Source organism: Panthera onca, chromosome B1 (assembly GCF_046562875.1).
Source record: "Panthera onca isolate mPanOnc1 chromosome B1, mPanOnc1 haplotype 2, whole genome shotgun sequence".
Taxonomy (NCBI): domain Eukaryota; kingdom Metazoa; phylum Chordata; class Mammalia; order Carnivora; family Felidae; genus Panthera; species Panthera onca.
The window spans coordinates 83,044,886-83,063,796 of record NC_138342.1 but is presented as its reverse complement, the minus strand read 5'-3'; the positions used below and the strand labels follow the sequence as shown (position 1 = coordinate 83,063,796).

General features: G+C 39.5%; 1 protein-coding gene across 1 annotated transcript in view; it reads right to left on the bottom strand.

Moving 5' to 3' along the window:
- Positions 1 to 1,692: 1,692 nt before the first annotated feature.
- MTTP (microsomal triglyceride transfer protein) overlaps positions 1,693 to 18,911 on the bottom strand; it is a 47,235-nt gene continuing 30,016 nt past the window's right edge. The window contains exons 11-18 of the mRNA XM_060654569.3: positions 17,097 to 17,309; positions 15,403 to 15,614; positions 13,028 to 13,125; positions 12,801 to 12,922; positions 10,940 to 11,167; positions 6,950 to 7,074; positions 4,586 to 4,756; positions 1,693 to 3,075 (exon numbers count right to left, since the gene is read on the bottom strand). Coding sequence (XP_060510552.1) covers positions 2,904 to 3,075; positions 4,586 to 4,756; positions 6,950 to 7,074; positions 10,940 to 11,167; positions 12,801 to 12,922; positions 13,028 to 13,125; positions 15,403 to 15,614; positions 17,097 to 17,309 — 1,341 coding nt within the window. The 3' untranslated portion in view covers positions 1,693 to 2,903. The remainder of the gene's footprint in view (positions 3,076 to 4,585; positions 4,757 to 6,949; positions 7,075 to 10,939; positions 11,168 to 12,800; positions 12,923 to 13,027; positions 13,126 to 15,402; positions 15,615 to 17,096; positions 17,310 to 18,911) is intronic.

The window sequence follows — 18,911 nt, the reverse complement described above, 5'->3', positions numbered from 1 at the left end:
GTATTTGAATCCTGGTTTTACCATCTTCTGGCCAAGAAAATGTCTTCTGTGGCAGAAGTTAAATGTCTTCTGTGTCCCAGTTTCTCCATCTATAATTGTACTCTCCAATTCAGTGACAACTAGCCACATGCGGCTATTAAGCATTTGAAATGTGGCTAATCCAAACTGAGATGTGCTGTGCAGTGTATGCTAATTATATATCACGTTTCAAAGATCTAATCCTCCTCCCCCAAAACATCCCATTAATATTTTTTATATTTCTTACATGTTGACATAATACTTTGCATATATTGGGTTAAAATATATTATTAAAATTCATTTCACTCGTTTCTGTTTATTTTTTTTTAAGTCACTACTAGAAATTTAAAATTGTTTATGTGGTTTACATTATGTTTCTTTTTTTAAATTTTATTTTAGGTGGGAGGAGAGGGATAGAGGGGGAGAGAGATAAAGAGGGGGAGAATCTTAAGCAGGTTCCACACTCAGCGTGGAGCTCGACGCGGGACTGGATCCCACCATCCCGGGATCATGACCTGAGCTGAAAGCAAGAGTAGGATGCTCAACCAACTGAGCCACCCAGGCGCTCCCACATTCTGTTTCTATTGGACAGTGCTGATCTGTAATATGGAAATAATAATGCTCCCTATTAAATATAGCTATTGTGACAATTAAATAATTTAACATATATACAATGCTTACAATACCTGCTACATAACCTGCTAAGCACTGAAGAAGTGTTAGCTTTAAAATTATTTTTCACGATGGTCAGGTTCAGAGAGGCAGGGAGCAACCTGTCGAGGGCAATACTCTAATGAGATACGGAATGGCAGCACTTCACGGAAGCAAAGCCGTCAGCTTAAATTTCTAAGGTATACAGGAAGAAGCTATGGCACCTTCCCAGGAAGACATCTTTGCAGGGGACAGAGCTACGGACACTGGTGTTTGAAGCAGTGAAGTCAGAGACTACGAGTGAGGCTTATGGTTACATTTCTGGCTCCAATACATCATTCCAAAATGTGGACTATCACTCCATCCCTCTTAAATTTCTACCTTTTCATCCAGATAGGAGGTAGTGTTTGTTCTATGCTTCAGGTTTCTTGTTTCTTTGGAGCAAGTTAGAGTTGCTAAGTACTATCCATTCTCCAAATGGGCTGCAGTGTTTGACTTGGCCCGGCAAATAAGCAGTTGGGAAGTCCTATAACTCTAATGTCCAGAACACCACAGTCATCACTCTTGAGTAAATTATTATTTTACATTTTACAGAAGCAATTGTAGTTCATTAAGCATCACATGGCTGAGGTTCCTTCCTGAGATGTCTGTGACATCTTTATCTAACTTAGTGCTCTAGATCAATTTGCTTTTGCTGTAGCATGAGTATCTTTACAGAGTACTCCTTCCAAGACCAATGCCACCACCAGTGATACACTGCCCCCCCCCCCCGCCCCGCTCCAGGTTTTGATTCCTGTTTCTCTTCTCAGTAACATAACAATGAAAGTGCTGGCCCTGAGCCTTATGAAAACTGCAATTAGAGCTTGTTTTCAACAGGTTCTGACTGTGACTATTCTCAGTGGCTCATTTTCCAAAGGGCTCTGCTCTATAGAGTGGCAGAGGCTTAGTTGCATATGTGTCTGCGCTCAGAAAGTGGCAGAAACAGAGAAATATGGTGTCCAAAGTAATGGAAGACAAAAACAGTTCAATAGGATTTCCATATGTTTATTTCATCACACGTCATTTAAAATTTACAACCAGTGATGGGCTAGCTAAACGTCCATTGTGTGTGTGTGTGTGTGTGTGTGTGTGTGTGTGTGTTTAATGGGCAAACGAGCACTATTATCTGTTTTGAGTTCATCACTATCAACACATATATCTGTTTTTATTAACAGATGTTTAAAGATGTTTAACATGGCTCTTTCAATTTGTACAGATAAAGACAATATTTTCTTGATCTCATATTTTAGAAGTCCAAATCCATCAGTTTCTAAAAGCAGTGTTAAAGTCTTTTGGCCATTCTGGTTTTTGTACAGATTGTATTCAAACAGACTAGAACTTTCACCACAAAACAGTTGAATGAAAGATAAAATAATGACTAGATTAAGATGTCCCTTATAAAGGACACTGTACCACATGACAGTCTCAAAGAGACAGCACAAGTAAAATCAAATGGGGTGTCTGAAATTAGTATTTCCAACTCTTATGTGCTAAGTCCAGTATTTTTACAGGGCAGAAGTCAGAGAACTAAATGGCTTTCTTCTAGCAGTCTGACTTTATGGTCAGCAGAAAGATAATGTATGTTTTAAATCTGTGTGCCTTCTACCTCAATACTTAGTAAAACTAACAACAAAAGAGATAAATATTCACTCTCGAAGCTGTGACAAAAGTCTTTAGAAAGTCATATCCCCTCCCTGCCACTTTCCCTCAAAAAAGAAAAAAAGAAAAAGGTCTGGTGTTTTGTTTGTTTTTGTTTTAGCTTTCTGATTGGGCAACACATTTGGTAGAAATGAGCCATGCTTAAGGTCCTGTCAAGGTTTTTATACACACTGATTAAAAATTGTTAAAACAAAATTGGGTTCTCCCGAGCATATGCGTGCTTTGTCATGTGTTTTATAAACAATCGTTTCTTCTCAGGACAGCCTCTTCCCACCGCACTAAACGGGATTTGATGGAGGGACAAGAAAACTGGGAATGTTACCGGAAGTGTCACGAATGTTGGCTCAGAATGACACTATAGGGAGCATACCGAATAGGCCCACATTTAATCATTGGAGGCTTTTCATAGCTTTTTACAAAAATGTTAAATACAGGTAAACATGTAAACACTGTGCTCTCAGAGAGCAAGTACACAGGCATGTCACATGGTATCCCTTCTGGGAAGACAGATTCAAGTGAAACATCACCAATCAGTTTCAGAACCAACCGCTAGAAGTACTTGCTGGCTCAGGAGCAAACACCACCTTGCACATCTCCGAGTTCTCTTGGTGGAGAGGGAATTCAGATCCTGCTATGAGGCTTTCTTTTCTTCTCCGAGAGACGTAACCTCTGCCTGTGGACAGTCTTTCATACTTGGTCTCAAATTGCCTGCATGACGACAGCAACAATAACAAAATTATACACATATTCAAGTTACCCCACACTCCTCAGAGGCAAATTATTGAGTGTAGACTTGAAGCTTCTGTTTCAAGGCAATTTGAGAAAGGATGGGAGTGCCAAAGACTACCAGTTTCCGTTCCCATGAATGGGGTGATTTTTTTCTTCCCATGTCTTTCTATACCAATAGACAAACTGTAGATTCCTGGAATATAGGAGCCCTGCCACACATTTTTCTAGAATGAAGGTCCAAATTCTTCTCAGCTTTCTGGAGATGCCGTTAAGCTCTGCAGACCTTGCTATGTCTCCCACCCATCATTCCAGGAGCCCCACCTTGGGAGCTAGTCCAACTGGATTTAGGCTGAGAATGCTGACAGGCATAACATTCCTTGAGCTCTGGGCCAAGTGGAATGTGGAACCAAACCAGTTAGCCGTGAGCCTGGGTTGGTGGTCACTGCATTTCAACCACAGGAAGGTTGTTTTTTTTTTTTTTTTTTTTTAATTCATTGGTGGAGATTTATTCTAAAAATAAGTTAGTGTGGGTTAACAATAGCTTAATATTCTGATTATAATCTACTATCTTTTATCTGTAAAAATACAACCCACTCATCTTTGTACTGACATCATTTATGTATTCCTTATATGGGTCATGAAATTTCAGTAAAATAAAGAAGGTGCTCAACTCTGGCCTGCTTACTGAAGGAGATGATAGAAGATGTGGCTTGCTGTTTTAAATATACAAAGTGCCTTCATGGTTAATAACATGTGTCAGGGTGACCTCTACAACTAACAGAGGAGTCAGCGCTAACTAGACCCAAAGCATTCTACTTCCATGTGGCAGTACTGTTACAAATGACCATTAGAAGAGTCAAAGGGCACAGTATAAATGAGATGCTATAGGGTAGAAGAGGTGCTAGGAAACTTACATGAACAATCATATATTTAGTATTTGAGACACTAAGAATTCTACTGAAAGCATTTTTTTTTTAATTCAAAATCCCAAACTCTCAAGCTTGAGCCAAAACTTAAACAAGGTCAAGTTGCTATTGTACAATTCCCTAAAAATTATGAATTAATTTGGGCTCTTAACCCATGGTAAATGATTGCCAGCTGTTGTGTTTTGCACTTTCTGTCCAGGAAACAGTTGTGAAGTTAACTGACAGTAAATACACATCCACTATTTTTGCTGAAACTACGTGGCAACTCTTATGGTGAATCAAATCCTTTTGTTACCTTGATAAATTATTTCTGGACTAGAATACGATATTATCTCCAGAATCAAATGAACTGGTCCTTATAGTTTCTTGGTATCCTAGAAACGGACTTTTTTTTTTTTTTAAAGCTTTATCAATTATTCTCTTACGTATGTAAAGGAAATTTATGTTTCACTGTATTTTTATCATTTACTTGTAATTTCTGAAACTAAATGCTCAAAACTGGCTGTTAAGTTCCTGGCCAAATGCGGACTGCCCGAGAACATTCCACGAGCGCTGCCTCTTACCTAAGTGGAGCTCCATCCTTGTCCATCTGCATGCAAACTAAGAACGGGTACTGAGAAAACTGCACCGTGGAGATAAATTCCAGGCCTGTTTCTGTTTCTGTGCTGATCTCCAGGCCAGTTTTCACAAAAGAGGAGTCTACAGTGATGCTGCCAGTTATTGCCAGAGCCACCCTAAAGATTTAGGTAAAACAAACAAACAAACAAACAAACACCATTAATATCACATTTAACTGATTTGGACCAACAGCTATAATTTCATAGGGTCTGAACTCACTAACGTGTGACCTAAATGTGGTCAGAGTTCTGCTGGTAATCAGGGCCTGGCTAGTTTCAGGGATTAGGCAGTGAAGTTCTGCCCTTCCCCTGAGCCCTCCCACAGACTTCAGTTCTAGATCTGGGGATGAAGTGTCTATCAGGTACTACTGTTTGCTATGGGCATACCAAGAGCCAGAGTGAAAACATGCTTGGAATGTGATTCTCTCAGGAAGTCAGAAACACCTGAGCTAGCTTAAAGCAGTCTAAACTCACAAAGACAGTTGACATTCGTAACAATGCTCTTGGTAACTATCTCTCTGTGGGCTTCTGTGTAGCTATTTCAATTCCATTTGTTTACTGTCTCCAAAGGGTCTCTATATCTATGGTTGCCAAGATATTTGAAAAAAATATTGTGTCACAAAAAACGATTCCTAGAGTGGGGCACGTACAGGCGTGCCCTAGGAAGGACAAATATGGTGGGTGCTCCAGTAATCGCTTTAAGAACTGAGTAGGCAGATTGGGTTGACTGGGGAACATGGCTTGGATGATGATGAAGAAGCAGAAGGCTTACCTCTAGGATCACTCTAATTTAATTGTAGACTTTAAATGAAATTGTGGAAATTACTCCACAATTAAATCTGAGTTTATGCTCCTGCTATTTTGATAGAAGGATACTATCAAGGTTTGCTGTGCAAATTAAAGTCCCTGCTGCTGTTGTTGTCAGTGTAAAAGTAGGTCAGAGGTGGTATCATTTAAATCCCTGAATCCCTTATCATACCTTCTAATATCTTACACTCAACAGAGGCTTAAGAGATATTTTTTAAATGAACAAATGAAAAATTGAAAATAGATTGGCTACAATGTGGATACTGGTAAATTCTTAGGGATACTGTGTTCTTTTTAAAAATCCAGATAATTTTTGGTGTTGCTGTTGTTGATTTGTTTCTGCAAAGAATTCAATTCAGTCAAATTTGGGGAAACTTCTATCTAGAAAATACTTCAGAAAAAGGAGAAAGAAGACCAATTCACTGGGAAGCCCTAAATTATACTGCTGATCCCTCTGATGGCCCGTTCTATTTCTCATTCTTCTGTTCCTTTTAGTAACACTGTGGGTCACCTTTCACATTAAATGTGCTGCCTTTTGATTTTTCTCAATTCCTTTAGCCATAGTTTAACATAAATCAAAAATTTAATTTTATCACTCCTATCTCACTTCTGCACCACCATATTCATAAATATCAAAAAGGGGGGCGCCGGGGTGGCTCAGTAGGTTAAGTGTTCGACTCTAGGTTTCAGCTTATGCCACGATCTTGCAGTTTCATGAGTTCAAGCCCTGCGCTGGGCTCTGTGTTGGCAGCGTGGAGCCTGCTTGGGATTCTCTGTCTCCCTCTCTCTCTGCCTCTCTCCCCACTTGTGCTGTCTCTGTCTCTCTCAAAATAAATAAACTTAAAAATATAAATAAATATCAAAAAAGGTAAAAATCAATTGCACTTCCATATTCTTTACTTTGATTTTACAACAAACAGAATCATTCTTTTGATTATCACACTGGTTCAGATTTATCGTCTTTTACTCAAAATACAATACTTTCATTTGATTTGACACCTATATTAGAAAAACAAAAGGAGCTGAGGACATTTTGTTTAGAAAAATGAATGCTAATGAAAAACTTAAGGACTCCTACCATTTAAGACATAGATTCTGCACACAAGTGATCATCTTTTTAATTTTTCTCCACTGAAGACAGCAAAGGAGGGAACATTTAAAATCCTAACGAGAGGGATAAACTAAAATGTTTGCTTCAAGACAGTATTTCCTGAGAGCATTGTCAACTACTAACGTGGAATACTAAGAGAAAATGAACTTCCCATCCATGGGGCATGCTATATGTGGACGTCTTTAAAAGTGTGACAATTGTTGGCTGAGTTGATTAGATAACTAACTGGCTCATAAGAAGCTATAGAAAGAATGAGTTCCCATGGTTTCTTCCTGCTCTATGGTTTAGTCATTACAAATAGAAAATACAGATTTTTGAAAAATCAGAGAGCTAAACAATTCCAAAAGCATATCTCTGCAGTTCATTACATAGAATATTATACATATGCTTACCGAGTTTTCACTCGGGTTTTAGACTCACGATACCACAGGCTAAACTCCATTGCACCTGAAATGTCAATAGCTAGGCCACCCTGGACATCCATATTGGCCTTTAGTCCAGATTGCAACTGAAGCTCCTAGAAGCAAAAATATATCATCATCATCATCATCATCATCGTCATCATCATAAGCAAATTGAGCCTACCCCTTTCCAAAGGCATGTTCAACCTCCTGCTATACATAATACCATTTGGGCTATGCTAATGTTGGAGTCTTTCTCTAGGCTTGGAAACACATTATTCTAATCTTGATCACTAGAAGTAGACTGTTGATTTGCTCAAGTATTTAGTCTATTAAAATACTAGAGAAGTGCAGTGCCAATTGAGATGGGTGATGTTTTTCAATCGTTGCCTCACTTTGGGAGAGGCAAAGGTTCTCTAAGTGTGCTCCCCTTAGGAACAACATCTGGGAACTTGTTAGAAATGCAAGTGCCATACCTACTGAATTAGAAACTCTGAGGATGGGGCCAAGCAATGTGGGTTTTAATAAGCTCTCGTAATTCTGATGCACATAAATTTGAGAACTACCAGAATGGGGAAAATGAAAGCATCGTCACCCGAAATCCAGCTGTGGCTTTGGGGTGGGGGTAAGAAGTTGGGCTGGATGATCTCTTGTGGTCCTTCAGCACCTCTCTAGCTATGTGCTGTGTCAAATATAGGCAGCTGCAGCGTCATGCTGGCAAAGTAAATGCAGAATAAAAACTGCTGGTGCAATATACAAGTTCCAGGAATTGCCTAGATAAAGCTGGGAAAGGAAGGCAAGGCAATCTAACTAAGCCTTAACACCTTGTTGTTTGACATTTGAAATGACATCAAATTAACAAACAAGTCCAACATGAACTTAAGAGCATATTCCAGAGGGACACTTCTCATTTACAAACGTAGTCCATCCTAAGTAATTTTGCAGTTGTCTGAAGCCCACTGTTTTGTGTTGTTTGTCAACATTTAAGTCTTGCATTTTCTGAGTACATTAATGAAGTGATGTTGGCTTAAAAGTTCTTCAGCTGGATTGCAATCAGATTGACTGGAGACAGTGTTGGAAATGATAATGGCTCTGGAAAAAAAGGCTCCATATCCTTAATTTTGATATCCCTCCAAAGATCTTAGATTCACGGTAACTGCCAGCATGACTAACTTCCTTATGTAACTGCCCTACTCAGACCAAAGAAGCCATGCTTTCACCAACTATAAATGCCGTGATTTCGCTTTCTAGAAAGGATCATATTGATCTCCTTGAATTCTTCCCCCTTTCCGAAAAACATGGCAAGAAATCTCAGTCAAAGGCCTTCATTTACAACCAGGTATATCAAAAAAGTCTCACTGTGGCATGAAGCTACTTTCAGTCTAAAACACACTTGGATGAAAGCATGAGATTCTTGACACAGAGCTCAGGACACATTAGGAGAGCCCTAAGAATACTTAACAGCTACATTTAGTCTAGAATAAAATGTGGTTGTAGTATGATACGAGGTTGTCTCGTATATCATAACTAATATGAAGGAACACAAATTATCCTAGGAAAGCCAGAAAATTATGCCCAAATTTTAACCTATGCCTATGAACTACAGAATATCAGATATCAGAGTTCTGCAGTTGCACAGTGGTTGTGATTATTCCCAAATGAATCCTACTGTGTGCCCTGTCTTAAAAGTATTTCTTAGGATCTTTTGATCTCTTCCCAATTTGAAAGCTATAATCTTGTTAGTCCACTCAATCAAAAAAAGGTCTTTGATGTGGGCTTTAGCTTTCCCACTGGCCATACATTAAGTAGATATCAAAGCACACCAAGTGCCATGGAAAAGAACATTTCACAGCTTTTAGACAATGTGCCTTTTATGCGGAGAGAGCATTTCCATTGTGGTCTGGGTTTTAGGGAGTACCTTGGCTTTCTTGGAAGATTCAATTTCTCTCATGCAAAGGGATCATGGAAGAACTCTTATTTGTAGTCACAGAGGAATTTTCCTGAGCCCCCGTGGAAGGACAGAGCACTAACCCCTATAGAAGAGCAAACCACTCTCTCTTTGGGAAAGGGACTGAACCACATAGTGCAGTGGTTCTAATTTTTGAGGGTATAAAATAAGAGAAACTAACAGTTTTGAGCACCTACCGTGTCCCCAAAGGTCTACATTTGGTATCTCACTTAATTCCCATACTGATCTTCCATGGTAGGCATTATATCTTGAAGATTAAAAAGGAGATTCAGGCTTGGTGGCACATGTGGAGACAGAATAAAACCCAGACTGTCTCTAGGGAGGATACTTTTCTATTACCACACATGGTTATCACAAAATCATCTCTCTTTTGTCTCCTGGTGTGCAAGAAAGCATCTTCTGAGAAATATTGTGAAAAAAGATCATAGGTTTATGTCCTTATTTGACCCAGGATGCATATTTATTTAAATTATTGTCTATGAACTATAGGAACAAGATACTAAAGCTTTGCATTTGTAGCTAGTGTGACTCCTTTGATCTTGCACCTTTGGCCCCAAAGGTGTTTCTTACGGTTCAAACACTAATATTTTGACAACATGTACCATTGCATCCATTCAGGAAAATATGGTCTTTGCTGGCTAAAGAGGATCTCTCTATTAAGCTGACTTTATCAGACAGCCTTCTCTGAAGAGTAATCCAATTAGACGAAAAGAGAGAGCAAGAGTAAGCACAGAGTAATTCCATCTGCCCTGGTGGCTGTGACAGGCTATCCACTGCCAAAATTTCCTTCAATGTCAGCACTTGACCTAGAGTGGTATGTGCCTCTGAAGCTGGGATGGCATTACTGGAGTGCTCTGCAGAGCCAGGGAGCCTCAAAGAGCCTATTTGTATGGTTACCCTTGATCTGCCAAATACTCCAATCTGAAATTCAGACATTGGGTTACGTTTAATAGCTACAGGATGATCTTGCCTTAGAATACGCCTTAGGTGCCCTCTCTTAATGAACAGAAGAACTTTAAAAGATAATCTAGACCAGGAGTTGGCAAACTATGGCCTGCAGGCAAATCTGGCCCACTTGCTGTTTTTGTAAATAAAATTTTGTTGGAGCACATTCACTTGTTAATATATTGCTGATGGCTGTTTCCACTCTAGTGGCAGAGTTGAGTAGTTGCAACAGAGACCATATGTCCCACAAAGCCTAAAATATTTGCTTTCTGCCTCTTACATAAACTGTCTGCTGAGCCTGATCTAGATTACTGTTTTTATCAGGTTTCACACCCCAATTCTGACCATCAGACTGTTGAAAGGTAGTTGAATACACACAGATGGTGTTGAACCGTAATTATTCCTGTGTCTTAAAATGTGGACCACTTACTCAGCACTCTTACGCCTTCTTCATAGATTCATTAAGAATTCATCTCGCCAGAATCAATACTACAATGGGTATGCGCAATGTAAAATTGTGATATAATTTGAGACTTGTTTTTTCATATGTGACCTTGAGGATTAAGGGATATGACAGATCCTGTTCACTGTCCTTCTCTTCATTTGTTCCGAGTGACAATGCACCCATTGAAAAACTACATTTACCAGTTTTCCTTGAAGCTAGAGATAGCCATATGACACAGTTTTGATTAACAACAAAAAGAGCCTTGGTTATTTTCTCCATTAATTTCTTTGTTTCTGTCAGCATCAGTATTGTCTTTTTTTTCTTTCAGTTTTATTGAGATATATGTGGCATTATTATACTCATATTATATTGACTATATCCTCTTTTGCCTCAACAGTGAGATGTCTTCATGGGCTAATGAAGTTGAGAGAAAACCCTGCTTACCTGTAACAAAGGGGAAAAGGATGAAGGGCGGGCGGCAATACCACTAGGGTGGGTGCTTAGAATGTGAATTCCTAGATGGGTGCAACTTTGTCTTGTGTTCTCCAAGCATTGAGCACATTTAAAATGTGCCTAGAACACGCTAGGGATTCAATAAATATTTGCAGAATGAATGGATTACCTGGGAATGATCTATCAACAGAATAAGTCCCTTCACCACACTGATAGGGTCACCAGATGCCGACAACATTTTGGACATCAAATCACTGTATCCGTTGAAAAAAGTGACAGGTCTGAGCTGAACATCAAAGAGGATGGCTGACATGCCTGCGTAGGAGTCGAGGTTCTCCTCCCCCTCGTCGGGAGTGGCCGCAATCAAGGCCTCCAGGCCTTGGGCTTCGATGACTACCTAGGGGAAATGCAGATCACATTCATGACGTAAGCTCCTTGCCTATTCCGTAAGTGACGGTGAGGCTCCTGGGCTATTGCTAGAACTTTCCAAAACCTGAGGTATCTGCAGCAGCTAGGCAAACAAAAACAAAACAAAAGAAAACAAACAAAACAAACCACACCTCTGTGCCTGAACATAAGGTGAATTCATTTTCTTCCTTTAGTTCCCACACCCATTGATCCATTTTGTAGAGGCAAAAACTAAAAACAAAAAATTCAAATGGCAGAGGCAGAACTCAAACCCTTTCTGTGTGACTGCCAATGCCATGAACTTTCCTTTTTTTGGTGTCATCCTTGAGACTCTTAATCCCTCCAGGACTGTCATACATAATGGATCAGCTGTCTGGCAGAGCCCCAAGAAGGAGATGGAGAAATGCTGGGACAATTGCCTTGAGGCTATTGCTACAAGAGGACATGGAACACTCCAAGGCATGACTCACACCCTTCCTATCAAACTTTTCTCTCTAGCTGAAAGAAAAGATGATGGAGGCTCACATCAAGATCTCCACCATGCATAGGAATCTTACATATTCTCCGTCCTCTGTACCAGCCCCATACCCAGTGGGTGCTTGGCATTTCAGAACGCATATCAGAAAACAGATGGCAATTCCTCAGGATAGAAGGACATTCCTCAGGATAGAGGTATTCTGACTAGCGTCCTACCAAAGGGTGTATAATATAATATTGATAAGAACTCAAGTTTGTGTAGGACTGGACCATTTTTAAAACTTAAATGAGCTTATTTAGAAGGCTATAATTTGATATGCATAAAAAGAAGTATATTTCATAATTAGGAAGACTTTATAGATTATAACCAAATTTTGTATAAGACTAAAGAGATGGAATTCAGTCAGTCATCACATGCCTATACTTTATTCTTTTCTCTCCTAATGGTACTGAAAAATATAGATGGGCTCTTTAGAGAGTCAAAGTTCTTATGGGGAATCAATCTGTTCTTAGACACAACCAGAGAAGGGAAGAGAAGGGAGGCGCCTGGGTGGCTCAGGTCAAGATCTCACAGCTAGTGAGTCCAAGCCCTGCGCCGGGCTTTGTGCTGACAGCTCAGGGCCTGCGGCCTGCTTCAGACTCTGTCTCCCTCTCTCTCTCTCTCTCTGCCCCTCCCCCACTTGTGCTCTATGTCTCTCTCTCTCTCTTTCTCTCTCTCTCTCCCAAAAATAAATAAACGTTAAAAAAAATTAAGAAACAACCGGAGAAGGAAAATATATTCCAGAGTTAGATAAGTGGAGCTTTAACGGATATATCTATGAATAAAAATAAAATATTTTTTAAACATATCTGAAAAATATTAGCACAGTTTCAACTTTGTGAATATGTTTGCCTTTGAAATGACGAATGGATGTTTAACGAGTCTAGTAAATCAAATTACTTAGGTTTCAAGTTCATGCTTGAAACTTTCTCTGGCATCATAAACCATATAGCTTCCTGCAAATGATGGAATTGTGAGCAACTTAAAACAGAAGCCACCATTAACTTATGCATTTTGTGGTGTTACCATCAGTATGTTTTTTTTATTTTACTTCAGACTAATTTCTTATATATTTATGAAGCAAAATTAATGGAAAATGAGTTACCTGGCTACTGTGAAGATGAGCCTTCCCAACGTACTGAAAGATGTTCAGGTTACTTCTCCTTAGAATGCCAGAACCAGAGTAAAGAATGTCAAGGCTGTAAGTAGATGCTGAATGGGGAGTACCTAATGACAAAACAAAACAAAACAACTCTTGTAGTTTAGTAACAGTTCCCACAATACCAACTTGCAGAAGGGCAGAGAGGGAGAACCCCTTTCTGGGTTACGTACGTTCTATGTAGCCAGTATAGGCAGAAGAGGATCCACTCTTGGAGAAGCGGTCATAATTATGAGCAACCATTTCCTTCAGAACTCTATGGACCATTTTGCTGCAACACGTAAAAGGAAAAAGCACATTCATTGTAATGGCTGCTTCCCAAGTCAGATTTGGAAAAAAAAACCAAACCCTCAGTGGAAAAAAGAGGGGCCAAATTTTCTCCATGCTGCTCCAAGACTGGGGAGGTGCCAGCTGGAGGGCCAGCATCAAGGTTAGGGCTTTCCCCTTCATTCCTCAGATATTTGAAATTTGGTTTGGTATCAAAATGACAGCAAGATGAGGATGCCCAGCTATGAATGGCTTAAACTAACTGATGGACACACCTCAGGAGTGGAAAACACATATTCCATGAATCATTATGGTTGTATTATTAAATAGTATATACTTTCAAGGAAAGCTGTACCAGACAGGGGATGGTGGAGCAGTTGCCCAATATTTCTTTAAATATTTTCCTACATTCTCTAATGATACCAGTGGCTGATGACATATCACAGTTAATTTCCATGAATTTTTTCTATTTCTGTAGTTTTCAATTAAAGAGACATCTCAGTAAAACCCATATATAAATGACCATCTCCTCTAAAGTAAGTCTTAAACCTTGCCCTATGCCTCTATCTTGTCTACTATCTAAGGACTGTTGAGATCTTTCCAATCTTGACTACTTAACACTAATCATATTAGGAATAATAAATTTATGACACCACCACAAAAAATATCAAAATAATCCACTCAAGAAATTAGGATCTGGACCTGAGGTAGAAACTTATTGAGAGGTGGGAATGGTGACCCTATAGGTGCCCCCCACCACCCAATATCACTAGGTGATAAGATTTAGCCTGGAGAAGGGCTGAGGACACCATGATATCTGTTTTGTAATATTCAAAGGGCCTGCGGGTGGATGAAATGATTAGACCTGCTCTGCTTTGCTCCAAGGATTGGGGCAAATAGGGCCAATGGGAAGCTTTCAGTTACACAAAGAAGTCCTAGTGACACTGTGAATAATGACACAAGTTCCCTCAGGGGAGGTGAGCCCCCTGCCACTGGCCAGGTGCAAGCAAAGACTGGATGCCCCTGCTAGGAGACTAGACCCGCACACTGGAGAGATGCCAAGCAAAGTGGCCTGTGATGTCCTTTCCAACTCGAACCATTCCGATCGTGAGAATCTGAACTTCAGTGTTTCCAATGGTCTCCTCGCCTTTCCCTGCTGCTCTCTACCCCACAGCCTCCTCTTTTACCATCCCCTGCATCACTAGGTTCACAAGACAAGGACAGAAAACCCACTCAGGATCTCCTTGTCAGAGTCTCATAAAAATAAACAAAGAAATAGAAGTCAAATCCATTCTACTAGGAACACATGGTTGTAGACAGACTTTGCTTCTTCCTCCCTCACTCATCTGCTCCTTCTTCTTCCTTATCTGTCCCTGCTCTTTTCTCCTGTCTACTCACTCCTCTCACACCTTTTTTCTTTTACTGCCTTATTTTTTTTTCCTTTCTCTTTATCCATTTTCCAACACCCACTCCCCCCCCATATCTGTTTCCTTTTCAACTTAAAATACTCAAATTTGATCTTTCCTGGGGATACTGCTGTGCAAATAACTCAGGGGAAATGGAAATTTCTTTTTCAGCCCTCTCGTTTCAGTAAGGAAGTGCAGAGAGCCCTGGGGAACTCCCACTTTGAAGGGAGACATCAGTGAATGAAGAGGAAGAGACCCAGGAACTGGAAGGAAGATGAATCCAGTAAGAGTTACTGAGCCTGATGAAGTCTGCTGATCCCACTCTTCATACCTTGAGGAGTCCCCAAACATGAGCCATGCTTAAGGTATTTAACTTAAATGGCAAATTCATTTGATCTGTGATAGATGATCACAATGATGTCACTAATTCACAATGTCACAATTCATTTGATCTGTGATAGATGATCACAATGTTAGGTCACTAACGTTTGGAAAGTTAACATGGAAGACCATTAGGTGAGAATTTACATCGCTTTGTTATGCTGTTTATAAAAATAATCCTATTAAAAATGTAGTTGGGTTGTAAAACATTATAAACATTTGGCAATATATATTTACAGACTGAACAGGAGACCCAGAGTAACAATCATACACCGGGTTTCAAATCATAGTGCCAGAGTGAAGTTGTTTTATCTGGCCCGCTAAATAGTTCTCATGGGAAATTTGGCAAACTTTGGCTTTATGCAACATAAACTAGCATAATGACCACACCATTATTACCAGCCACATGTGTACCACACCAATATACAAATAAGCTTGAACAAATAAAATAAGCTTGCTTAAATAAACGGAGAGACAGGTGCACTCTATCATACCTTGCAGGCATTTCAAAACGTAGGATGTCTTGAACAAGAGTGAGCATGTATTTATTCATTTCTTTGGGAAGCTCCCCAATAGAGAGAAGAATGTTTTTTACTTCTATGTAGGATGGATTGTTATTTAAAATGATAGCAGCTGCAGTAGTGCGCACAGTCTTTTCATGAACTTTACGATTCTGGTGGTATATCCTGTTCAAAGTCTTCTTGACCTGTTCAAAGATGTTCAAACTTAGTGCACATCTAGATTTTTTAAATTGATATTGTAGCAGGAACAGTTAGTGCTCTTAAAACATACGTGTGTTCTTACATTTCCCAAGGTTCTTTGTAGTTAGGTTGGGGCCGTAATTGTAGCTAATGGACTATGAAGAAAACGGCCATGGGAAACTTCTAGACTGAGACAGTTAAGAGCTGCTGTGCCTTCTCCCTCTGTTTTTATTACTACTTTAGTAGGCTTAGAGCCACATTTTCCTTACCTACACTAGGCATAGCATGAATGAGAAATAAACTTTTGATAAGCTGAGATTTTGTAGCTCATTTGTTATTGCAGCTTATCATGGTGTTACCCAACTAATATTGACTTTTAAAGACTACTGTGACATAGCAATAGATCTCTGGGGAGCAATGGCTATATTAGCTGATATTTCCTTGCAGTGGAGTCTCTCAGGATCTTCCCTTTATCCTTTTTTAAAATTAATAAAACTTTCATTTTTTAGAGCAATTTTCGGTTCACAGCAAAACTGAGAATTCCTATATACCCCTTGCTTCCAGGCTCCTCCCTGCCCAGCACATACAACCTCACCTCTATCAACATCCTGCATCCTACATGTGATAAAACCCATACTGCCACATCGTTGTCACCCGGAGTCCACAGGCTACATTAGGGACTTTTTTTTTAAAACAAAATATTAACACCAAAGAAAACTTGCCAAAATAATGGCATTCTGTGGCAACGAATAATTTCATTGGTTACTAGCATTATGTGGTATGGAGTGAGGTGGGGGTGCTCTGTACTAGGCATTTCTGAACAGTTCTTTCAATTCCCACTTCCCTCTGCTTTTTTTTATTTCCCCTAAATCTTGGCCTTGTTCTCAGGTATATAGGAGTTAAATGACTCACCTGAGCAAAACAACTGGGAAGGAACAGTCAATTTATTTGTGGGTCTGTCTGTCTCAAACACTTGTGGCCCTAGCCATCATGCTCTGCAGCCTACCGACTTTGACACAAAAGCAGTGGGAGGGTTCTCAGCTGCAAACCGGAAATATCATTCTCAGCAGACAGCTTATCTTGAGGCTTATAGACTTTTCCGCTCTTAGAAAAGTTTAATTTAGATGGCTTCCTGAAAATGTAGCTATAGGAACCACCGCAGTAATCCTTAAGCCAGGATATTTCAGTGTTGAAAATTTAACAGCATCTTAAAACTTATGGAAGTAAAGATATTTCTGGAAAGAGTTTGTTTCTTAAAATAAGAGAATGTGCTTCAATATTTATGCTTCAGGATACGGGACATTATCTATTCAAAATGTGAGGCTGCTTCAAAATAGCCTTAAATTCAATTTAAGAGTTATTTCTAAACAGGAAAGAGAGATCCTCAGTTTGGAAAAAAAAAATAGGATGACTTCAGAGAACTTTGCATTTGACTCAAGTTTAGGCATGCTTCTTTTCTTTTGTTTATGTTACAAATATTCTTTTACCTCATCAGTTATGAAAGAGACATCGTATCTCTGGAGAGCGGTGGTAGCGAGGTGGCTGACGGGCCCTTCTCCAGCCTCTGCAAACTTCAGAAGGAGTGGGATGCCTTCCGGCAGCAGAGCATTCTTCAGAGCCAATAGGTACATCATGGTGTCCTCTTTTTTCTCTGCTCTTTCAAGTCCTCCTAGGATTAATTTCTTGGCTTCTACCACTGCCTAAAAAAATCACATACTACCTCAAACATACATACGACCACAAATTACACAAGGCTTGGACAATACTGACTTCACTCTTGGACCTAAGAAAACAACCTAAAGTTTTATTTATTTTTTTTAATTTTTATTTTATTTTTTATGTTTATCTGAGAGAGAGAAAGAGAGAGACAGACAGAGCATGAGCAGGGGAGGCACAGAGAGAGGAAGGGAGACACAGAATCTGAACCAGGCGCCAAGCTCTGAGCTGTCAGCACAGAGCCCGACGTGCGGCTTGAACCCACAAACTGTGAGCTCATGACCTGAGCTGAAGTCAGATGCCCAACCGAATGAGCCACCCAGGCGCTCCAAAAACAGCCTAAAGTTTTAGAAAGTTTTGCACTAGTTGCCTGACTCAGACACACAATAAAAATGAATAAGTATACTTTATAAAGGTGTTCTTTTTTTTTAAGAAATGCAAAAATTAACATATTCGTAAGAAGCAATTTATACGACTAATAATAGATATATAGGGCACCTGGGTGGTTCAGTCAGTTAAGCATTCGACTCTTGATTTCAGCTCAGGTCATGATCTCATGGCTTGTGGAATTGAGCCTGGCATCAGGCTCTATGCTGACAGCACAGAGCCTGCTTGGGATTCTCTCTTTCTCCCTCTGCCCCTTACTTGTGTGCACATGTGCACTTGCTCTCTCTCAAAGTAAATAAGTAAACACTTAAAAAAATAGGTATATTTACTTTTGAACACATTCTGAATGTATAAAGTCATTTTTAAAATTCCTTTGTGATCGATTATTCGTAAAACTATCCACTCATTGAATTTCTAAAGCAACAATTAAATGGCACCTAAATGATGCCACGTACTTCTTCTTAAGTAATAATTTGGTGAAAATACTTAGAACTTGACCATAAGGTCTTGTTCTCAATGTTTAAAAAGGGCTTGTTTCCACTTGAATCAAAATTTGATTAATGCTGCCATACAGTTCAAAAAATATTTCAGAAAAATGTCTTCTATATGGCAGATACTTTGCTAGGTACTTTTCACATATGTTCTTTAATCAAAAAGGCCCCTTTTCCTGGCCTAGGGAAAAAAAAATGATTGAGTATAAGTTAGTAAGTCAATGGAAAAGCAAAGTAAAAATAGGGACACCTAGATTCTGGTTTTTGTCACTATCTATGTTTTAGGGGCTTCAGTTTCATCTTTAAAGAGTCCTAAAATCTAATCCATCTGTAGGATTTGGAAATTATGAAATTAAGCTACAGGGACGTGCACACGCACACACACACACACACACACACACACACACACACGCACCAGAGGAGAGACAGAGAGAGAGGGATAGGAGTGGGGGAAGATATAAAAGGTCTCTAAATGGAAGGAAAGGCACTAAATTTCACAGGTAATAAGAGAAATGCCATTTCTCAACTATCAGATTGATTAAAAGATTCAAAAGTTTGATAAGACACTTTCCTATTGAGGCTATGGGTAAATAGGCGTTCTCGTGCATTACTGGGGGACGCATAAAATGATACAATTCGTAAGGAAGGTAACTGGCAAAAGCTAACATATCTGCATTTTGTTCCAGCAACCCTAGCCCTGAGGCTATG